Consider the following 24,565-nt stretch of genomic DNA (forward strand, 5'->3'; position numbering starts at 1 on the left):
TAAACATGCAGATCACAGGATTATTTTCTCCAGCTTCCCCTGGAAAACGGCCCGAGAGATTTTCCTGGCCAGATCCATATCGCCGTCGCTGTGATTTTAAATTGAACGGCGCTGAAAGAGTGACGGCACTTTCATGTGTTTCCAGCTGATACCGTGTTGCGTCTGCCGAGGTTCAGGCTGATAAGAGGAGAAGAAGCTCCTTAATAGAACCAGATGACACGCCTGATACCGGCAGCATGTGGGAGGCAGACAGATACAGATCTGCCTCTCACACAGAGACCCGTAATGATTTAACCGGCTGGTAGCAGAACCCGGGCAGAACGACCGGCGTTCACCCTGCTAGCGGCGCCGGGTTTGGAAACCAGCTGGGCCTTTTGGGTCCGTCTGCAAAGGACGACCTTCAGCGTGGAAACAGTTCGATTTAAATCCGAACATCGACCCGTTCAGGACGGAGACGGTTCTGGTCCGGAGTGACCAGGTGGATCAGCTGATGGATCAGCTGGTGGATCTGCTGGTGGATCTGCTGGTGGATCAGCTGATGGATCAGCTGGTGGATCAGCTGGTGGATCTGCTGGTGGATCTGCTGGTGGATCAGCTGATGGATCAGCTGATGGATCAGCTGATGGATCAGCTGATGGATCAGCTCAGGCGCCGTCATCGCCGCGTTCTGCTCCTACGACGTTCCTCCAGGATTTATTACTTCTTATTCCTGCATGCTGCTGGTTTCTCTGTCGGCTCAACAACCAAAACTTTCCAAAAACTCTGAGTTGTGACGTTTCCATCAGTGGAACCAAATCATATCTGATGCTTTTAAAAGCATCTTCTCTGCTGAGCTTCATCAAAGAAAAGTTTGAAGTATATTAAAAAAATAGATGGATTATTTTTCCCCATCTGTTACAATAAATGTCTGTGTGACACATTTAACAACATGTTTCTGGTTTGCATCATAAATAGTCATATTTTCTGGATTTCCAAGGCTTTTCGCCCTGCAGCTTCTCCGTTCAGTCACTTGATCAAACACAAACTCTTAAAACAGTTTTTCTGTTGTTACCGTCGAAGGCCAGGATCAGTAAAAGCGTTTTGGTTTGAAGCTCATGCAGAAAACTCACAATAATTGAGGCATTAGTTTAAAATGAATTTCTTTTACGTCATCTGTGCATTAATTCATTCGTGTTTGTTATGGTTTAATGGTTGTCCTGCAGCAGCAGCAGCGCCGCTTTATTAGCATCACGATGCTACATTCTGGCCTCCGACTGGCTGTAAAGTCTTCCTGCCTCTTTCACTGCTGGACGTTTTAATTTGCAGCAGGCGGCTGAGTTAATGGAGAAACACTTTTCTGTGACGCTCCTCCAGTTTCTCTGCAATGTTTTGGTTTCTCCTGGTTCCCATCGCCTCCTCAGAGAGCACAGCGAGGGTAATGGAGGTCAGCGGCGCCGGCGCTCATTTATCTTCCACTTTATCACCTGCTCCACTTAACCTGCTCAGCTCTTCCTTTTGTCTTTTTCATTTGTTTCTCCCCATTTTTTAGGCTGCGATGGATTTTATTTTATCTTCTATCCTCCCCTGCAGTCGAGTTTGGACCCGAAGAGGCCCGGCTCAGACGGTACGCATTAAACATCCAGAATGAAGACGAGATCAAAGCACGACAAACCCGCAGAGCAGCAGCACACGAGATAAAAGCAGGAGATGAAAACGGAGCCAATCCTGCAGGAAAAACCGCTTTGAGTCCCGCATTAAGAGAACTTCATGTCAACAAGCGTGTAAACGTGGTTCTGAGATCCAAACCGACGACTTCTGGGTCAGATGTTCTGAAGTTAATTTGAATAAACACTAAAAACATGAAGCTGTTGTTTATGCCAGAGCTAGGACTCAATTAAACGTTTTAAACATTTAATTGCAAGTTTTGTAACTAATTAGTCACATTTTCATCAGACAAAACATTTATAATTGAGAAACTTTTTTCTGCTAAAGTATCGAATAAATACGACAGCAACACAAATTTTTATTGTGTATAATCTGTTATTGGAGAAAGTAGTTTTACGAATTATTCATGAAACTTCTGTAAAAGTGTGGATGCTAATGCTAATGTTAGTATCAGGTTTAACATTGAGACCAGCTCCTTTTAGCACAACAATAGTCTTTTCCAGCATCCAGTTGTTTTGTGTTTTGAAGCAGAAATTAGAGAAGCAGAAGCAGCTTGTGCAACAGATTTACAGTCGTACCAGAAACGCTAAATAAAGGTTCCTGTTGGAAACAACAGAAGCATTTAATTGTGTTATAATTTTTAGCACATTAAAGTCCTGGGGCGCCCCAGTGGAACCACCCCACTGGAACCGCCCCAGTGGTTCTGCCCCAGTGGTTCTGCCTCAGTGGAACCACCCCACTGGAACCGCCCCAGTGGTTCTGCCCCAGTGGTTCCGACAGGTTTGCAGGTGGACCAGGGTTTGATGAGGGTTCTGAACTTTGTGAACAAACAGACTGGATTAAATGGGACAGACCGGCTGGATGCAGCCTTAGTGTTGCTAACGCTAACACTTTGTTGTTATTGTTCTGAAATCCCAGCAAACACATTAAAGTTGAAGGAAGGTTGGAGTTTAATGAAGCAGACCTTTAATCTGATGCTTCGTTTCAGTGGAATAATGGATGGTTGCAGCAGTAAAACTAAACAGAGAACCAATAAAACATGTTTTTCTTGCATTAGATGATTTTTATCTCATTGCATTTTGAAAAATGAGCTCAATAAGTAAACAGCTGAGAATCTAATTTACCTGGATCCATTTTTTGTGCGGTTGTATTGAATCCCTTTGGCTCAGGCGGAGCGCTGAAAGGTTAATGCTGTTTCTCTAAAAGCCCTTTTTCTCCGGCTCTCCATTCGGAGTTGATGCCTCGTTATTCCGCCTCTCGACTCGCTGCAGGTGCAAACAGCTTTTATAAAGAAAGAGCCGTAATATAAGTAAAGTGCTTCGCCATTGTTGCACTTATTACAGAGGAGAAAGTGATGCTTGGCAATGAAGCGTCCAGCCGTGGCGAGCCGCAGTAACTGGGATTTAAAAATGCCACGGCGTGGTGGGCGTGGCCTAGTCAAAGGAAGAGCTGCAGCTCCACAGAAGCAGCAATGTGTTGTTTGGAGTCTCATAGTTTTGTTGCTAATGATGATTTGATGACAAACATTTTTTCTTCTTTTAAAGGTTAGAAACGTTCAGAGAATTTTACCAAAATGATCAGAAAAATACGAGTTTATACAAAATGAGACTTTAATTCACGTCTGGAGACCAACGAGCGTCCAGCCGGCATCCAACGCATCCAACCAATGCATCACATCCAACCATCGCATCCAACCATCCAACGCATCCAACCAATGCATCACATCCAACACATCCATCCATCCATCCATCCATCCATCCCTCCACTAAACTTTACATTTGACACGATGCAGTCAGGCGAGCAGCTTTGTGCTGGTTGTTTCCAATCCAAGGCTCTGAAATTGGATTTCTAAACCGACTCTTTGCAGCAGAGGAAACATATTTCTGACGTTGAGTTGAGCAGCATCATGCGATGCTGCATGAAGCTCTTTGCATTCAGTGGTTTGGAGGGTTGAGGACATAATTATGGCTAATTACTGCATTCACAGCTTTCAAAAACATAATTTCTGGCTAAATGTGCAGCTGATTTGGTTTATTTTGACGTCGTTTCAGCCTCAGATTTCATCTCAGCACGTCAACTTCTTCAGAAATTATAATTCACACAGTAACAAAAACGCAGCGATGAGTGGAGGAAAATAAATCATGAGAAAGGAAGACAGACGTACAGTCAGACAGTTCAGCTCCGTGGCTGTTTTCTCCCTGCTCTTGTTTTCCTGTCACTCGTCCGGCGCCTCCATTACTCACTCTGGGAATGTGATGTTTAAATTGCTGTATATTTTCCCCTTGGCAACACCGATCCTTCACGGCCGTGATTTACAGCCAGGACACGTACTTCACACAATGTGTTTGTGGAGCGTTTCTCTGAGCTTTCAGGCCGTTGAATCATAGAGAGCAGGAGGTCCAGGCAGCGCGGAGGTCAAGGTTCGGCTGGGAAACTGTAAATATAATCATGAACTGAGGTGTGTGGCTGATCTTCAGTATGGAGAAAACTTGATGAAGAGGCTTCCAGCTCTGCTCTCCAGCCTGAAGTTGCTTCTTGCTTTCAGTAAATCGCTGACTCAGCCGCCAGCTCCAGTCTTTAATTAGGACTTAAAGTTTATTTTCCCATAATAGTTCAGTAAACATGAGGCGACGCTGAGCACAACGATCTGCCTCGGTTTGGCGCCATGGACAGTGTGGAAGGAGAGAATCCCACAGCATCCTGCTGCCACTGCCATGTTTCACTGATGTGATTATCAGGGCAGTTTGTTTGCCACTTTATGTAATTAGGCATAAAGTTTCATTTATCTTGACAACATAACTCAAAGCACAATAAATAATAAACGATACAATAAATAACACATCTCTCTCTCTCAATTTGTTTGTTTTATTCGAAATGTTTTTTCTGTGAACCTTTAAGAGAACAGACAGAAGCAGAAACATTTTCCTCACTGTTACAGTCACTGATAAAACAGAAGCTTCTTTATTTGAACCTTAAACTCTCAGCCTGGATTTAAACATGTTTTTACTTCCTGCTGCCGTCTAACTTGAAAGCTAAAGGTTGTTAGAGGAGGAGAAGGAAGGAGGGAAATGTTTTCTCACCTGCAGAAAGACATTAAAAATTAAAGAACAGAGACTGACGCACCAATCATCCTGACACACCTGTTTTACTTCCTGTCCGTCAGGAACAAAGAAATAAAAACAACTCAGTTTAATGTTTAAAGCTGCTGCACAATAAAGGCCTGTGAAGCAGAACCGTCTATCAGCTGTTTGATGCTCAAAGGATCTGAGCATCTTCTCCTCTTTCCTCCACCATCCATCCTCTCTAATCACAGCCTGGCAGCCTGCTGGCTGTGTGTTCATGTGTGGAGGCATTAAAACAGACAGAGGAAGTCAATTCAAACAGTAGAAGAAGAGTGGAAAGTATTATGAACGGAGGCTGTAAAGAGGTTTTATAGGCCTGAAGACAAAGGAACAGCTGCAGCTGATGGGAGATGTTTGTTTACTGGCGTCCAGATGTTCCCAGTTTGTCCCATTTATTCATGAATGCATGAAGAGAAACTTAGAGTCACTAATTTCTTCAAACTTCAAGAGTTAACTCAAAACTCAAGGACAGAGAGCTAAAATAAACCCGGAGCGTCACATCCGGTCTCACGATAACCGATTCTCCCACAAGTTATCGCGATAAACGATAATAGTTATTAATGCTGCTGGCATAATAATGCAAAAATCAACAAACTTTAAATTCTAACAAACATGTAAAACTGGAATTTAAAATAATTGAACCAAACAACAGAAACAATAAATAAAGTGAATTATAAAGAAAAATTAAGATTTATCACCTGAGAGAAAAACAATAAATCCTGCAAATGGAAATTATTGAGCTCATTTAAATTTATTATGAAATTAATTGATTTACTCAAGACATGCATGACTGAGCTTCATGTGACGCCCAACAGCTTTATGATGAATAACGGCAGCAATGAAACAATTAATCTAATTAATTAAGCAATAATTGAAAAATCAGCTGATTCAGCTTTATTCACTTGAGTAAAATAAAAAAGAATAAAACAATTAATCCAAACATGTACAAAATCATAAACATTTTGTATGAAAGACTAAAATAAGTAACTTTATGTAAATCAATCTCTTACTAATCACCTTTAGCGGTTCAATTATTAATCAATTAATGGACGGATTAGTCACCGATCAGCAGAAGGATCTTTTATTTTATTGCTGCAAATGATTAAATGTTCACTAACGGAGTGAAACGTCACTGCAGTTTAAATAAAATGTTTATTTTTTATAAAGACGTTTTCTGTCCTTTATTTACATGTTAATGTATTTATTTAATCAGGGTTTTATTCTATCATCAGAATAATTGATTGATCAGAATAATCAATTACTAAATTGTTAGCATTTCAGATCGATTGAATCTGGTTTCCATCTAAACTCAACTGTTAGAACAGGAATCCTAAAAGTTCCTGCTGTAAAACATTTTTTGTTTTCTCTTTGACAAAAACCTTCGTCGGTTCAGAGATTGGTTGCCAACAGCAATGATCTCTCGTAGAAAAGCATTTGACCTGCAGGATTCATTTTCAGAGGCTTAAATACTCAGATTCTACAGCTTTTGTCTTTTCAGCTTCCAGAGAACAATTTGCAATCAGCCCAGGCTGCAGGTTGCAGGCAACAAGACGACCGGAGAAATCCCGGCTGAACGAAGCTTTGCTGGAAACCTCGCAGTTTCACTAAATCTTGGCCATCGGGGATAAAAGTCAGAGCCAAAATGCAAATGAAACGGCTGGAGGCTGTTGTTTGTTCCAGCCTCCTTCCAACTGTTGAACCCTGAAGATTAGGCCCGTGATCGGTTAGCAGCGTTTAAACGCTGCGGCGTGCTGGCGGCGCCAAGCTTCGCCTCTTCCTGTTTTTATTGTTTCTTTTATGGCTTTGTCTGAAGCAGGAGGGGGAAAAAAGTGTTCACATCAGATTTAGTTTTAAAAGGCGGAGAGGTTACTTCCATTTAAGAAAATATGCAGACTGCGTCCTCTTCCAAGGACATAAAATAACCAACAGTTCAGATTTTCTCCTGAAATGATTATTCTGGCAGCGACTCGTCTCGTTCCAACAATCCCAAACGATAAATGTTACATCATCACTTGTCCACATAAATCTTGTATTCTGAACGCAGAAACAAGCGTTTTCCTCGTCCAACATGGCGTCGGTTTGCGCCGCAGGGTGAAGCCGATTGGCTGAGGCTCCAACGGCGGAACCGATTGGTTTGCAGAGGGGAAATGGAGATGTGATCCGATCCGTACAAAATACAAACAAGAGTTTAAAGCTGATGAGGAAAACAGCTTTTCTGATCTGGAAGGCAGAAGTTTGGTCATTTCTGGACTCGGATCGTGTTTTTGGAGAACTTCAGCGCCGCTGGAGGAAATGCAAAGAGACTCAGGATGAACTTTCCTCGCACTGCGTTGCAGCACATGCTGATTGATGTTAGCGCTTTAGTGTTAGCTTCTGCTAAACACCATGCTATAGTGATTTAGCATTAGCAGAACTAGCTTTTGCCGAGTGCTGCGTGTTGTAATGAGATGTTGACAGAAACATTTTAATGTTGTTTTATTGTTCAATAATGATGCATATTTGTATGTTTTACAGTTTTGTGTTCTGTTGGATGTTCACTCAAAATGACCTCAGGGTAAAGCATCGATCCAGCTGGATGTCTAGCTAGCTATGTAGCCATGCAGTTAGCTGCCACTTGCTATATAGCTATCCAGCTAGTTATGTTTTGTCAAGCTAGATATCTAACTCTCTATGCTAACTGTTTAGCTATATGTCTAGCTAGTTATCTAGCTATTTAACTAACTATATAGCTAACTATCTGTTTACTTATCATCTAACCATGTAGTTAGCCACCTAGCTACATGGTACACCAAGCTATCGATATTGAACTATCTACAGCTTAGATAGTTAAATAAACAGCTGTAACAGCTAGCTATTAATTAGCCAGAAAAAAGAGATGGACAAGCAGACGTTTAGGAAACAATCAAAATTTACAGACAAAGCCAAACCAGAACTCCAGTCAGAGCTTTATTCTTATTAAGAATTCAAAAACACACAAAGAGGCTGGAGGAACGCCCGGCCCAAAGAACGCCCGGTCCCCAAAGAACATCCGGCGCCAAGGAACCTGAGGAACCAAGGAACATCCGGCCCAAAGAACATCCGGCCCAAAGAATATCCGGTCCAAAGAATATCCGGCCCAAAGAACATCCGGCCCAAAGAACATCCGGCCCAAAGAACATCCGGTCCAAAGAACATCTGGCCCAAAGAACGCCCGGCCCAAAGAACGCCCGGTCCCCAAAGAACGCCCGGCCCAAAGAACGCGCCCGCCCAAAGAACGCCCGGTCCCCAAAGAACGCCCGGTCCCCAAAGAACATCCGGCCCAAAGAACATCCGGCCCAAAGAACGCCGGTCCGCAAATAACTCCTGGTGCCGAGGAACCTGAGGAACGCCCGGCCCTGTTTCAATCTTCCCGTTTGATCTTTGGTCTTAGGCTGCAGCGCTGCCTCTTCCTTTGTGGTACAAATCTATGTTACTGTTTACTACGCACATTTCATCTTTGTTGCATGAATTAGTTTTATGCAACAAACATGAATTAGTTTCTGTTCCACTGGATTATGTGGGTTTGCTTTAGAAACCGGTAAAACCAGAACTTTTCTCCGAAATAATGGTATTGAGATCTCAGTTAAGCCGTTTTAAGTGTTTCTTGAAACAAAACATCTGGGAACCTTTTTGTTAGAAGGCTTGAGGAGTTATGTGTTCACGCCCTTCACCATGTCACCGACTCCTCAGGCTGACTTGACGTGACAACCTAAAGTTTCTGTTTTTACCTGCGGACAAACTGTCAGGCTGTGAAAGGCGACGCACAGAAACGCAGCAGAGGAAAACAAACTGTAAGCATTTCATCACGTTTTATTACAGATTTCTGTGTTTTTCATGGTGATGGTTTATTCTCTTTGTGCGTTGATGATGATGGATTAGGTTTGGTTAACAGCTCTTGTAGCTGAGGAATGTTTTCTTTCACTAGTTTAGGTTTTACTTTTTCACTTTATTCTGGAGGCGAAAGTCATTTTTGTTGGATTAATTTCAAGATTAAACTGAGACGCCTGAAGTAAAACTGAACTAACAGCAATTATCTCCTATAAAAATAAACTTTTTTTAGTTGGTTCCTATTCAAGGCTTCCATGAATGAGCTTGATCTCATGGATTAACCCACTGAAGGAATGAAAAACTCTTAAAGTGAGCAGCAAAGAGCTTTTCTTTGTGTTTTCAGTCTTAATCTGTAATCGCCTTCTTCACCCTGAGACGCTGAAATCAAAACCAAATCTGTTCTGACTGGCTGGAGACCGACCGGACCGATGCAGGCAGGCAGAATCCCAACCCGTAACTTCAGTCTCACATAATCTGGATTAGCGTTTATTCTAGTTTTAAAGTGTTTCTCCAACAGTACAAGCCTTGGCTTCACATCATTATTATGATAACTGATTTACAAGCAGAAAATATTCTCTCTTCTCAGAACATTCAGCCTTAAATGCAAACTCCGGATGCCAGGAAGAGTCGGCATATTTCCTCCCGTACGCGTTTATGAACACATGAATAATTCAGAGGCTTCAGCTCGGCTCACGCAGTCAGTAAATATCCAGAACCAGATTCACATTTGGTTCAGGTTGAAGGTTAAGTTGCCTCTATATGAATGTGAATGAACATAATTTAAATGTGTGGAGACGAATATTTAGACAAATCAGGCTGAAAACTCATTAATCCGTTTTCTGGACAAAAACTGAAGAACCAAACTAATAAATATAAAGTTAATTAAAAAGACATTGACGTTGATTCCTGGGACGTCCCGTCCGTTCGGGTTTACGGTCACAAGTTCATCAGAATCTGCAGTAAAATCATGAAACCTGCAATAAAAACTCGTCAGAATGGAGCAGAAGGTCATGACCCTCAGAAGGTCATGACCCTCAGAAGGTCGTGACCCTCAGAAGGTCTTGACCTTCTGAGGGTCACGACCTTCTGTTAGCCAATGGAAACTGGTTTCTTCAGATGGGATGTAAATAGGGACTGGACCAGATCATCACTCTGCCATCACCATGTTTAACCATATTGGTTCTGGTTCTGGTTCTGGTCCGGTTGACCTGAGTGTCCTTATCACAGACGGACATCACTGTCCATCCAGATCATTTTATTCGATTCTTTTGGATCTTCGTTGGTTTGTTTCTGAATAAATAAACTTTGTATCATGCTGATTGTTTTTCAAATAGTTTTTTAATTTCTTTAAAATGCCTGTCGCGTGTTTTTATACATCATCATTTCTCGTTTTTATTTCTGCTTGCAGACCCAGCAGGACGGCCGTTTTGCAGCCGCTGTGCTGACTGACGCTGCGGTTTGTCGAAGGTGAGTCAGTTTGTTCTGGTTCCTCAAACCAGCAGCTTCTTCTGGCCAAACAGAAAAATCGATGCCCGTCTTGTTGGCGCTCTGTCTCCCTCCAGCTGATTTTAATTCCTCACCTCCAATCAGAATATTGACTCCCTTCATATTGGCACATTAAGCAGCCTGTTTACCGCCGGTCCTGTCAGTGAGGGTCTCTGGAGGCGGCTCATGGCGGCGGCTCATGGCTGCGGCTCATGGCGGTGCTGTGATTTGTATGAGCCGCTGCTCCTGTCAGGCTTGTTTTGCAGCGTTTTACAGAAACTAATGAGCGCCTCTGACTGAGCGTGATGTTCTGGGGTGTTTTCTTCTCACAAATGACCGCGGCGGAGCAGCGATCGTATCGGTTTGTTTGGGGCGTGAAGGAGTAAAAGTGATGGTGTTGATGTGGCGTGAATAATTGATGGCGGCAGCAGGAAGACAGGAACAAAGAGACTCTTCCCCGAATCATTTCTTCCCGTTTCATTCCTGCCGGCGGTTAAATGTGAAACCTGTGATTTCCTGATGTTTTCTCTGCAGACGTTTAGCGACTTCTTTTGAGCTTTGTCACTTCCTGGTGGTCTCTGATTGGTCGGTTCACACAGGTCACTGAGTCACCAGCAGTCTTTCTCTTTTTTCTCTTTATTTTAACATTCTGGGTTTATTTTCGTTAGTGGAGCATTGCGGCTCTCGCTTTGATTCTCTAAGACTTTATTAGAAATCTGAGTTTATTTTAGAGTTAAAATGATTATTTGGATTCATAAATCGATTATTGAAGTAATCAGCTAATTTAGTAATGGATTAACTCAGATCGGTTTCCATCCTCATGTTGCTTTTTTCCTTCAGGTTTTTAACTTTTTATCTCTTCCTGGTTTTTACATTACAGTTGTGTGAAATAGTTTTATTTTTGCCTCGCCTCATTTCTCCTGCAGTTTCTCCTCTGAAGAGACATTTTTCTTCCTGGTCTCGTTGTTTTTTTCTCGCCATCTTCTCTTCATTTCCTGTTCTCCGTCGTCTCGTCCGTCTCGTCCTTTTCTCTGACGGATCTGTCTGTTCTGCCTCTTGTCTCTCCGGTCCATGATGGATGCCGGGTTGCGGTTTGATGGATGGCTCAGCCGCCGATACGAGACGCAGATCTGCAGCTTGATCTCAGAACATCCTTTGGGTTTTAGACGCCGCCGCTGGTCAGAACCTGCTAACTGCCACGTCAGCTCACAGATGATCCCAAAACAGAGTGGAAGCATTTGATTTCAAGTGGACCAATTCAACTTATAAGAAAAGAAAAATCTATTTTTTTATATCGAGCTGCTCCAACTGAGCGCGATATGAATCATAATCATAGGAATAGTTGGTAATAACAAGGACAGATGTGTGGGGAAACTCCCACTGTGTTCGTTTGTGAGCATAAAGTGTGTGTGTCCTTGACTTCTGGAGGGAAAAAGATGAATGAGATGTAATTAATCTGAAACGGAGGTAATCACAGGAGGATTTCCAAGGTTGATCACCAGACGAGGAAACAAACTTCTATAAAATTTACCAGACTCTTAATTCTTCACATTTAGTGTCAATTTGGAAAAAAATGCCACTTTTGATTAAAAGCAGATAGGGGGAAATTAAAGAACAAGAAATTGGCAGAAGGGAGAAATAATTGGGATCATTTTTAAACCAGTTTAGATCTGAAGCACCAAATTTATAAATAAAACACCACAGAATCTAAACTAAATGTCCTGCTATGAACATGAACATGTGTTTGATACAAATCTGCAGATGTTTATTTAACTTTGAGCAATAAATCACAAAATCACAGTAACTGAAAAGTTTATCAACTTTTCTCTTGTACTGCTAATCACATCTGCTAAAGTTTTCCTACTAGCTAACAAAGCTAGCTTCCTGGTTGTGTGAAGCTAACTGGCTCCGTAAAGGTGAATCCATGTATTTAATTTGACATTCTAGGGAATTTTATTACTTCTAGTTTCTACTGTTTCTCATTTTACATCCCAGTTACATTTTGTCAGAAAGATTTAGATGCTAGCATTTCTCCAGCTGAATTTTCTCTGGTTGTTGACTGTAAAAGCGAAGAGCCGTATTGGTCAGTTCCCTGCAGTTTTCAGCAGCGTGTGGCTCATTAGCAATCAAACAGGCTATGTTGCATCACTTTGTGACTGCCTCAGCATGTTCATCACGGCTCTCAGCAGGACACAGTCAAGCTGAGATGGTAATAAAATATAGAAAAAAAGTCATCATCCAGTCTGTATGAGTCAGAGCTGGATTAAAGCGAAGCTGCTGCTGCGGTTTCTGCAGAATGAAGTCAACAATACGCCTCCTGCAGGGAGGCAAAGAAGATGAATGGGAGGTTGGAGGGAGCTGACCTGGAGGCAGCCATGACAGAGGATCCATTATACAGCTGGAAACACACACACACACACACACACACACACACACACACACACACACACACACACACACAGACACACACCCACACACACACACACAGACACACACACATGCACACACACACACACACACGCACACACACAGACACACACACACACACACACACACATACACACACACACACACTCACACACACACACACACGCACACACACACTTTCATAAGCTACTGTTTGACTAATAGAAGGCTTTGATTTATACAAAATCCTCATTCTGTTCCTCTTTATCCTTGTTGCTTGCGGCAGATTTGTAAATCTGAATCGTTTCAAAATGCTCATCATTGGAATCATCATTTCTGCTTTTACATATTAAAGGCTGTTAATATAGAAATGACAGGAGTTTATATAAAGGTTCACAAGACCCAGCTTTTATTTTGATAGTCTGCTTCCTGTTATTGTTAGGTGAATTTGAACGTTAGCTAAATATTCAGCTTTGAGAAAGGAAAATATTTAGCTAGCTCAGACTTAAATATTTAAATTGAAGCTCAACATTTAGCTGGTGAATGAAATATTTATTGTGTTAAACTATTTACCTTTAAGTTTGCTAAATATTTAGCTGATCTAATACACACATGCAAAAAAATGAGCTGAAATATTTATTTTGATCAATAATGCTGAATCAGCTCGTTAAATATTTAGCTAACTCTGAGCTAAATGTTTATCTTTCTAACTAAATATTTAGCATGAAGCTAAATTTTTAAGCTAGACCAAATATTTAGTATATTTATAAGGAAATATTTTGCTACAAGCTAACAGAGCTAGCTGCTAAAAAGCTCAATATTTAATTTTGAGTTTAATGTTTCAATAAATAGTAAATATTTATCTTTCTAAGTAAATGTTTAGCTCATGACATTTAAAAATCAATGGTGCAAACATGTTATTTTCTCATTACATGCTAAGTGACTGAAATTATAGCGATTCATTTTTTTGCTTTACAAACGGCTCCTCATGTTGCTCCTCACCTGCATCCTGAACTTCCTCCAACTTTTACCTGCAGTTATAAATAAGTCAGTCTGGTTTTCCTTTATTATTGGCGTCTGAATAATGAAGAGTGAGTCGCCACCTTGCAGCATTCTGGAGGCAGACGATGACGGATGATTATTCATATTTAATGCTGCATAAAAACAGAAGGCTTTACGCTTCTCTAATTCACATTAAATGTGAGCCGTATTTCGTTGCTCAAAGTGTTTAAACATCATCTGAAGCATCACTTATGGATGAACGTCGCCGCCGCTGCTCTTTGATTTCTCCGCCGTCTCTTCCTGTAATTATCCGTCTTGCTTGGCTCCCAGGCTGCAGAGTCTCAGAGAGGAAATGAAGCCCAGCCGTCGTCTCAACGCCCTCTGGGGGTTTAAACTTTTCTTGTGTGGAGAGCAGAGTCAGTCAGGATGTTTAAAACGCGCTGGACTCGGTTACCAAACTATTAAACCCAGTTCTGGTGATCTGAACCAGAACCGACTGCACGAAGAGAAAGTTGGTTTTTCTTCTGAGGAAACGGAGCCTGAATGTTTCCTCTGAAATCTCTGGAATTTTATCTTGATGCAAAACATTCCCAGTATTCCTGTTCCTGGAATCTTGTCGTAACTTTGACTTTTTTCTGCAAACAATCCACAGATATTGTCATTTTCTCATGCTGAGAAAACATGGTGAATGTTTCCAGCTGTTAATTTGATGCCATGATTTTAAAGTTTCTTTGCTGTTTCTGTACGAATCTTAATGAAAACTGAATTAAAACTATTTAAAATCATTTTTTTTGCACAATGAGACAAAGAATTGGATGATAAATTATCTCATATCGCCATAAATAATAATATTGTTGTTTTTAGTAATATAATTATGAAAGTACTAGTTCCACTGGAAGATTATTATTATTAAGACATTTTTGAAAAATTTTAAATATCATCAGTGGAAGTAATACTTTTCTAAATACTCGTAAATTATTGACTTAAAAGAAGGTTTTGAAAATCTTTGTAAGTTAATTTTGTCTCATTTCAAGATATTTTCAGTAGAAATTTGACAAAAACACGTCGTAGGATTGGATCTGTTGATATATTTTATATGATCTTAATGTAAAATAGCTTATTATTATTCCTGAAATGAGCAAAGTGAACATAGTGTTTTTCTTTTTTCAGCTGAGATTTAATGAAAGGAAAATATTAGTATTTTATAAAAGAAAGGCTTTTATAATATTTTATTAGTATGACAGTTGAAAATTGAAACGGCATCAGTCATCAGTTTGAACCCTGGTTGAGTTCATGATAAAATGAAGCTTCATTGTGAATGAAGGAGTGAAAACAGGAAGGAGTGAAAACAGGAAGTGTTGGACTGCAGGTGGGTGGTCACTCTGCAAGCTGACCTGCTGATTGGCAGCCAGCTGACAGCCGGGTGTTTCTGCCGCGCCGCACCTGGATGGTTAATACACACACACACACACACACACACACACACACACACACACACACACACACACACACACACACACAAACCGCAGCGCGTGTTGACATGAATGTAGCTGTGCTGAACTCTGTATGTTGAACCTGATGTGAATTGACGCACAAAAACACCCACAATCCCCTGGGACAGGTCTGAGAGCTCTGAGCTGAGCAGATTACCTGACACACACACACACACACACACACACACACACACACACACACACACACACACACACACACACACACACTTCCTGTCTCCCAGGGAAATAAAATGTTTTCTGTAACAAACCGGCTCAACCAGCTGCAGGATGAACATAATTGTTTCTGAAACTTCTACAAAACTTCTGTTGGAAGTAAATAAATGTTGGGGTTCAATATAACAAGAAGGTAATAAAGAATAAATAAATATTGATTAATCAACTCAGGCTGTTTCCCCTGACTGTCCACTGAATTCAGTTTGATTTGGGACCAAAATTAAAACATTTGTTATATTTCCAGCTTCTGTGGCTCTGAGTCAAGCCAGCCTGTTCCCCTCCTGGCCTGTGGGGGCGCTGCACCAAGAACCACAGAAGGAAACGACACTAAAACCTCTGGAGACGCTGAGAGCCACTTCCTGCTTCACCAGATGGAAACAAGATGGAGGCGTCAGATTTCAGCGGATGGAGGATTTCTCTTTAAGCTAAAGACCAGGAGCCATTTCTCCCGTTAGCCTAGATTAGCAATTACCCAGAATGCCCTGCGCTGTAGTCCACTTCCTGCTCATAGAGCCTACAAACCTTAGTGTGGGTTCGGTTTAAGTGTTTCAGTTCGGTTTGGATGAATATGTGAACCCCAACTGGACCGGAGATCACTCCAACAGCAAGAAGTAGACTAAAGCGCAGGGCATTCTGGGTAAATACAACCAACATTAACATGCTAGCCAGCGCTAGCAAGAGATATGTCTCATAGTCTTTAGCCAAAAACTAAACTGCTAAAATCTGACGCCTCCATCTTGTTTCCTTCTGGTGAAGCGGGAAGTGGCTCTCAGAGGTTTTTGTTGTTTCCTTCAGTGGGTCTTAATGCGGCGCCCCCACAGGCCAGGAGGGGAACTGGCTGGTTTGACTCAGAGCAGACAGAGAAAGATCTGCAAAGTACTAAATGATGGAAAATTAATGGCACATCATCAAAGGACATTTAAATGTTTGTCTACAAACTGGAAAACATTTAGATTCTTCCTAAATTTAATCCAACTGAAAGATGGAAAGACTTCAAAGTTATTTTCATTTTCTGTAATTTTGATCTTTTCCTTAATTTGTTAGCGACTCGATGAAGCAGTGAGGAGTTGGTTCTTCTACAGGAATTTAAATAACATCTCTGGCTGCTAAACTCTTTCACTCCTTCATTTCTGTCTGCATCAAACTGAAGAACCTACAGCAGAGGTGGACCCTCCTCTTCCTCACTTTGTTTTACAAAGACTGATGGATGCATGATGGATCATTGATAGGAGGACGGACCGATCGATAGGTGGAGGAGAGGCAGAAAGTAGGCCACCCATCTGTTCAGGCTCATCCATCTATCTGCTGGAAGTTCGATTTCTAATCTGGGGACAAAGAGACGAGGAAGATGAGGTGAAATGACAGATTACGAAACAAAAATATATGGCCCAAAAAGATGAGGGAAAATAATCTGATGGAGGACAAAAAGGAGAAAAATTACTTTATCTTCATTTTAAAGTGAGTTTTTCTTCAAGAAGGTCAAAGAAGTAGGAGGAGAAGGAAGGAAGTGAATCAATACAAAATAAAATAAATATAAAGAGGAAGAAACTGGAAGCTTTTATCCACCAACAGGAAGTTTAGAAAGTCCAGGTGTGAATGCTAAGCTCCAAATGCAGGAAGTGGACTATAGTGCAGGGCATGCTGGGTAAATACAACCAAAACAAATGTGTTAGCCTAGCGCTAGCAGGAGGAATAGCTAATGGTTTGGAAATCCTCCTAAACTCTGACGCCCCCATTTTGTTTCCATCTGGTGAAACAGTAAATGGCTCTCAGCGTCTCCAGAGGTTTTAGTGTCGTTTCCTTCAGTGGTTCTTGGTGCAGCGCCCCCACAGGCCAGGAGGGGAACAGGCTGGCTTGACTCAGAACCACAGCAGCTGGAGGTGGAGCAGATGGTGCAACTTTTGTTCATCAATCGAACCAAATCTGATGTTTCCATTCACCTGCACAACGGATTCAAGTGACTGAATTCACTTCTGGGATGGTCATAATGTTCTGCAGAGGCCCGGTTATCGTCCAATTGTTTGGTCCAGTTGTATAAAACCAGGAAACATCCAGAACAGGCAGGACTTCGACCCTTTCAGGCACTGCTGACCTTTAACCTTTAGCATCTTGGAACAAACAAGAGGTGTTCAGTGCACATCTGGAGCTGATTGGGGAGTCGGAAAGTTTTCCTCCTGCTAATATTAAAACAAATAAGTGAAGAGGGAGGTGGAGCGTCAGGCGGACTTAAAGGAAAGTTGACAGAATGTGGACAGGAAGTTTAAGAAATAATGACAGAAAAGAAGAGTGATTGTTTCTTTCCTCTTTTCTTCAAACCAGCAGCCTGAAACAAATGACGGGAAGGAAATGGGATGAAGCAGAAGGACAGTAGCAGAGATAAGCCTCGGACAGACGTGCAGCACCCCCCAGTGGTGGCAGGGAGAACTGCAGACTTTATAAAAGCTCCACATCGTTTCACTGATGCAGTTAATTCCTAATTTCCTGTTTCACTGCCGCTCTGCTGATGAGAATAAATGAGTCTCTCGCCTCTTTTGAGGATGTAATAAAACATTAAATAGATGATATTTCCTCCACAGCTTCTACCTGGACTGTGTGTCGAAAGTTTCAGAAAGGTGCAATTAAAGGAACGTTCTGCTGTTTCCACCAGATTCTGACGTTTCTGAAGTTCATTTTTACGGTAATATATTTGAGTTTTTAACTCTTTAAAGTCTTTTCATTTAGTTAGCATCTTTCCTGTTGATTTAGAATAACTGATTAATTTAAAAAGACTCCAGCTCTTATTTTTCTGAATGTGATCAACTGATTATTCAGCCATTTCTCCAGAAGCCTTTAATCAACTGGCTGACTCGCTCTTTGGTTGCCTAGCAACAGCCTGCTGAGTAACTGGCACAGCAGCAGTTTAAAGTTTTGCCAAAACAGCTTAAAAAATAAAAACGTCTTGGAGAGAAAATGAATAAAACAGGAGAAACTTCTCCACCTGTTTCTGATATTTCAGATATTTAAAGCAAAAAAAGCGAATCAATAATTATTGATATTGACTGATTTGAAATGTTTTTTTGTGATCAGTTTTCAGTCAGAACAGAAACCTGGATGGCAGTTAGTGGTTTTATATCCAAAGGAGCAAAGAAAAGTCCTGACCTTTGACCTGCCGCAGAACAAACAGACCAAATATCGACACGTCGACGGGTTACTTTCAGCCATCTTTCTCCATCTGTCTGTAAGTGAAACATATGAACTGAAGCTGCACAGCAGATATGAAAGTACAGCAGCCAATCAGATTCCAGTAATCCTCTCCCCCCCGCCCCCCCTGGTGTTCATTTCGAAGATGGATCCCCTCTCTGGTTGGAGGCGACAGGGTCATCAGCAGGATCCGGTCAGCTGAGAAGAACCCGCTCAGAATTAAAGACATGATGGATGGATGGATCCTGGACCATTTGTCCTCCATGTTTGACGGCTGGTGACATGACCCACAGAACCAGGGGGCGGGGCTAGTTCCGCTGTAATCCCGCGTCTCATTTATCTGGGATTAATTAGCAGGAAGGTCCGTCGGCTTCCTGTCTCCTTAACGAGGCTTGTTAGGAGGAAAATGTGCTGATTGGTGGAAACTTCCAGCTGCCTCCTGATTGGTCCGTCTCTCCTCCTGGATTCCTGCAAACTTTAGACTTTCAGCAGAAAATGAGAACAATTCGAATTCCCTCAGGAACCAATTATATTCAATCACACACACACACACACACACCCACAAACACACACACACACACACACACACACACACACACACACACACACACACGCTGCAGTGACTCATTCACACTGCAGTGTTTACAGGAAATGTGACAGTTTGCTTCAGATGCTGCCAAACCAACAGGAGGTTCATCTGGAAGCTCTGGAAACCTTAAAGGTTCAAACATGATGACGAGACCCAACAGGTTCACCTCAGTGGGTTAAAACAGCAGAAATAAATCGATTTTAGTTTAATGAATCAAAAGAAAACATGGAAATATTTCAAGCTATTTAAAATCCAAAAATTCAGTTTTGACCATCAAAGTTGGCGAATAAATTAAAATAATTAACCCACAAAATGTCTTTGGAAAGTTCAGTGGAAGGAAAAAGTTTTGTTGTACAGTATGTTATTATTGCAACATTTAAATGCACAATATTAATACTTTGAATCACTTATTATTTTGTTATTATGAGCCAACAATATGCATATTAATGTAATATTAATATGCATCGTAGTGGGAGGAGTCTCTGCATTCGTCACCGTGGTAATGTCAGAAACCAGCGCTAACCTGTTGCGCAGGGTTTAGGTTTTGGCATAAGGGCTAAAATTATCGAGTTGAAAATACATGTGGCCACAAAAAGGGCCTTTTTATTTAATCTGCTGAATGATAAATAACAATAAAAAACAATTTTATTAAAATCAACAAAATAGTTGGAACATGGATCAACAGTTTCTACCTTTTCAGAGTTGATTACATGGATTTTGACCCAGAATTTGTCATTTATTGTGAAAAAATTTATCTGAGAACAAAATAGACAAAACTATCCAAACCTGTTTAAAGAAGCGTAATCACATTTTTAATTTTAGGAAAAATAAAAATGTTTATTAAGACCCAAAATCTAAGATGGCTGCCGAACATGAAACAGAGTGATAGCTTCAGTAAAAAACCCAAAAAGACTCAAAGATCTTCCATTTACCAAACATTGTGATGATCTGGAAAGTTTGGGGAAAATATCCTCTGAACCGACGACACAAAAGTAGATTTTAGTTCTTAGGATTTCTTTCTCCCGTTAGCACTAGGCTAACACATTTGTTTTGGTTGTATTTACCCAGAATTCCTTGCGCTGTTGTGCACTTCCTGCTTTTGGAGCGCTCTCTGGTTCGCTTGGGATTCACATTCAAATCGACCAGAGTTCACTTTTTGGTCCGATTAGCATTCACACCTGCAGAAACGAACTGGACTTTCTAAACAAACCAGAGAGGCTTGTTGTGGTGAAGAAAGAGCCAAACAGCAAATCTCTCGATTTACTCATCCTCCGACATCCGAAGCCTCGTCTGCATTTATGCAACATGGAACTAAAATAAAGATCCTGATGCCGCTCAAAGTTTTACTGAACATTTAATTAAACTGGATTTGCATTTCTCGGAGAAGCCACCTGCACCTGTTTGGTCCATATGACATATTTAATGCCTGAGGTTCGACCTTATCAGTCGATCTGTTTACTTTCCCATTTCATCACTTTCCTTGTCACAGCAGGATGAATTTTGTTTGTACTGGAAGCTCATAAAACTATCAGAGAGAAGCTTTGAGTGAGGACAGTTTCTGTTTTATGGCAGGTTATGGGCGGAGCTTCCCCAACATCAACCTGAAACAGGACAGACTTGTGTCAGAAGAGCGCAGTTGTTCCACGTTTCAGCCCGGTTCCGGCCCGGTTCCAGCTCGGTTCCAGCCCGGTTCAAGCTCGGCCCGGTGAGTCCTACTACAGCTGCTGCAGAGACAACAAACCAACCAGACTGATCTGCTTTCATTCCACCTGCAAACCTTCTGTTTTCTCAGGGGATTTTTTCTTCTGCATTTTCTTGTCATTATGTTTTTACTCCCCAGTTCATGCAGCAGCTTGAAGACTGAAGGTCTTGCACTACGATGTAAAGTTTTTTTATGTAGTTTTTTGAAGTTTTTTATTTTGGGGGAATAAACGCAGCAGAAACTTTAAAAATGCAAAACCATTCAAACAGTTTTTCATCTCGACTCTAAAACATAAATATGACAGAAAACAATACATTTAGATTTTTAAGAGTTTTGTCATTTTGCAGTCTGACTGTTTTGGTTTGTCTTTTAGTGTGAATTGTTAATAAAAGTTGTTTTCATGTCCAATCCCATCTGAAAGATATTATTCAAACATAGTTAATAGAGTAAAGAGGCCAGAAACAAGTTTTCACAGAGATGAATGTAGAAAATTAAACTGACATTTGTTATCAACGTGACTCCATATGAAATTAGGACCAAGTATTCGCACCATAACAAAATAGAAACATTACAAGTCATATGAGAATGTAGTTGAAATAACAGAGGAGTGAAGTAATAATACAAGAATAAAGTCACAATAATTCAGTTGTAATATTGTAACTTTATTCTAGTATTTTCTCATCATATAAAGCATTTCAGGGTTGATCTGTAAATATCTTACGATGGAAAACTAAACCTACTTCAGGCTAACGCTCCAGATGTTTCCCATCTTTGAAGCAGTGGATTTATTTTTCCGTGCAGGATTCCTCTCTGACTTCCCCGTTTTCCCCGGAGCGCCGCTCAGCCATGCTGAGCGAGGAGCATCTGTGGTGCTGCATCTGCCTGGACGTGTTCTCCAGCCCCGTCACGCTGCCCTGCGGACACAACTTCTGCAGGAGCTGCATCCAGGAGCACCTGACCTCTGACCCCCAGCGTCGGTGCCCCATGTGCCAGGAGCGCGTGGACAAGAAGCACAAGCTGGGCGTGAATACTTTCATATCTGAGCTGGCTGTCCAATACAGGCAGAGCGCAGGAAGGAAACCTGGAAGCAGCTCAGAGCCGAGAGAAGCGCCGTGCGGAGCTCCAGTCAGACCCAAACCGCTGACCTCCAGGTTCTCCAGGTTCTCCAGGTCCTCCAGGTCCTGGCTGCTCCCAGCTGCTGCCCTGCTAGCGCTGCTGCTCACGGTGAACCTGCTTCTCCATCAGAGCCTGAGCAGCGGCGACGCTCTGCTGTCTGAGGCGGAGAGCGTCTGCTCCGAGCATCAGGAGCCGCTGGAGCTGTTCTGCAAGAACGACCAGGTCAGCATCTGCCGGCGCTGCGGCGCCACCGCTCACCGCTTCCACCAGCTGGTTCCGCTCAGCGACGAGTACCAAGAGAAGAAGGCAGAGCTCGGCAAGACGGAGGCCCGGATCCAGCAGGTTAGCACCAAATTAAGACAGGATCCACTTTGTTCCCAGAACGACTCGACGGCCAAGAAGGAAAACTTTTTCACCAAAAAACTGTAGAAAAAATGTCAAAATTATTTCTAGTAAATTTATTTAAGTTATTCTCACAATTTCTGAAATTATTGGTGGACGTTTCCTCCTCCTTTCCTGATGGCCCAGAGAATTTAGACCTTTTTAATCAGAACTTTGATTTATGAGTCTAAAATAATCTAGAAAATCTCAAAACATTTAGAAAAGAATGTTTGGACATTTCTCCGTTTGAAAAGTAAATAAAAAAATTTGACTTTTGGAAAATTTCTGAGTTTCAAAAGTTTCATGGTTTTTTCTTCAGGTTTTCTAGTTAATCATAAAATTTGAGTATTTTGGAAAACATTTACTCCAGGAAATTTACTAGAGAACAAAATCGATGTTTCAGTTTCAAATCTTCAACTTTTCAAACTGTAGATCTTATAGAGAAAATGTTGATATTTCTGAAAGAGAAGCCTGGTGGCCCGCCAGGCTTAAAATCCTCTGATGCAGTGCAGATTCAATCATATGGTGATGTTAGTGATGTTAGTGACTGTAGTAACGTTTTCTGCAACTCGTGACCCGGGCAGGTCATCTGGCAGCGGCGGCTGAAGATCCAGGAGCTGAAGCGTTCCCTGCAGCAGAGCGAAGACGTCGCGGACGGGGAAATGGCGGACGGCGTCCGGATCTTCAGCTCCCTGATCCAGACTCTGGAGGCGGCGCAGGCGGAGCTGATCGGGGCGATCGAGGAGAAGCGCAGAGCGAGGGAGAAGCAGAGCCAGAGTTTGATGGCCGACCTGGAGCAGGAAGTGGGGAAGCTGCGGCGGCGGCAGGTGCAGCTGCAGCAGCTGTTGGGCTCCAGCGATCCGCTCGTCTTCCTGCAGAGCTTCCCGGCTCTGAACGCCGTCCCAGCCACCAAGGACTGGACCCAGCTTAGGATGTGTCCGCTGGTCTACGACGGCCTGACCCGCACGGCGCTGCTGAGCGCCACCAACCAGCTGACGGACGCCATCAGGAACGCCATGCAGAAGCTGCAGGACGCGGCGGCGGCGAACCTCCACCGCTCCGCCGTGGACGTCCATCTGGACCCGGACACGGCGCATCCCGCCCTCCGGCTGTCCGACGATCAGAGACGGGTGGAGCTGGGAGACGGCGGGAATCCGCTGCCCTACCAGTCCAAACGCTTCGAAGCTTTAGTCGGAGTCCTGGGGAGGCGGGGCTTCTCCTGCGGGCGGTTTCACTACGACGTCCAGGTGAAGGGGAAAACCGCCTGGACGCTCGCCGTCGCCAGGGAGTCCGTCAGCCGGAAGGTCGAACTGGAGCTGAGCCCGGAAAACGGCTTCTGGACCATCCGCCTCCAGAACAGGAAGGAGTTTGTGGCGCTGGCCAACAAACCGCTTCCTCTCTCGGTGGGTTATAATCCGGATTGGGTGCGAGTGTTTGTGGATTATGAGGAGGGTCAGGTGTCGTTTTATGACGTGGAAGCGGCGGTTCTGCTTCACTCCTTCACCGGGTTTTCCTTCACTGAGAAACTCTTCCCGTTCTTCAGTCCCGGTCCAAACGACGGCGGCAGGAACTCTGATCCTCTGATCGTCGCTCCTCCGACGCAACGTGCAGAAAAATAGCAGCCATCAGGATTTAAAGAGGCAGTGTCACATAAATCAGCATGTTAGTTATTCCTTCGTCACAAACAAACATGGAGTTTTGCTTTGACTCTTTCATGGACAATCATTAAATCTCCACGGCAACCATTCAGCTGGGTGGACCTAGCTCCGCCCTCAAGACGCAGCTCCTCCCCCACTCAGCTCCTTCAGACTAGCCAGCAGCAAATAGCAAATATGATGGCTTTATAAATATTGAGTTTTAAATGAACTGCTTGTAAATAAATACAAATTTATATTTTTAATAAATATAAATCTAAAGAAAACTTTCTGGAAAACTGTTTTCCTGTTATGCATCACAAAGAATAAAATTTTTGTTTTTGTTTTTTCCAGTTGGAGACAAATACATTTACTGCAGGTCAAAGTGCATCAGGCAGGAAAACAGAATTTTCGCTTTTGGCTCCTTTTACGTTTTTGGCCTTTGACTGAAACAGATCAAACCAAATCAAAGGTTCAGCCTGGAGTCATGAAACCGAAGCTTTTTGTTTAGGGAATCGTCCCAGTGATGAAGGCGGTAAACATGTGACGGTAATTACTGTTGGCAATGAACAAACAATGAGTTCACAGTAAAATGTTAAACCCTTTAATGGCATCTTGTGTCATCAACACAATTAATTATCACTATTAATCATCACTTGCTGTCAGTTTTAACACAACCCAAACCTTAAAACCTGAATGTGATTGAAAAGGCAGGACCACACCCGCTGCTG

The 24,565-nt window shown here is 42.3% G+C and overlaps 1 protein-coding gene across 2 annotated transcripts; it reads left to right on the plus strand.

The window, feature by feature from the left end:
- The first annotated feature begins 1,690 nt into the window (after positions 1-1,690).
- On the plus strand, positions 1,691-24,331 carry LOC129352826 (E3 ubiquitin-protein ligase TRIM39-like). Of its 2 annotated transcripts, none has more exons than XM_055021992.1 (5): positions 1,691-1,798; positions 10,021-10,079; positions 20,574-20,706; positions 21,505-22,161; positions 22,785-24,331. In XM_055021992.1, exons 4-5 carry the CDS (start codon positions 21,550-21,552, stop codon positions 23,817-23,819), a joined length of 1,647 nt encoding a protein of 548 aa, XP_054877967.1. In that variant the 5' UTR covers positions 1,691-1,798; positions 10,021-10,079; positions 20,574-20,706; positions 21,505-21,549; the 3' UTR covers positions 23,820-24,331. The 2 variants fall into 2 exon arrangements, with proteins under 2 accessions (XP_054877967.1, XP_054877966.1); XM_055021991.1 differs by lacking the exon at positions 1,691-1,798 and adding an exon at positions 8,532-8,575 and having other exon boundaries at positions 22,785-24,330.
- Positions 24,332-24,565: the final 234 nt, after the last annotated feature.

This window comes from Poeciliopsis prolifica, unplaced genomic scaffold, assembly GCF_027474105.1.
Source record: "Poeciliopsis prolifica strain line A6 unplaced genomic scaffold, Auburn_PproV2 SCAFFOLD081, whole genome shotgun sequence".
NCBI classification, from domain to species: Eukaryota; Metazoa; Chordata; class Actinopteri; order Cyprinodontiformes; family Poeciliidae; genus Poeciliopsis; species Poeciliopsis prolifica.

What these genes read in the sequence shown, in the direction of transcription:
- LOC129352826 (XM_055021992.1), top strand. Translation starts at nt 21,550, where the DNA reads ATGCTGAGCGAGGAGCATCTGTGGTGCTGCATCTGCCTGGACGTGTTC. An exon ending in CGGAGGCCCGGATCCAGCAG is followed by an intron (nt 22,162 to 22,784) that starts GTTAGCACCAAA and finishes TGACCCGGGCAG; the next exon opens with GTCATCTGGCAGCGGCGGCT.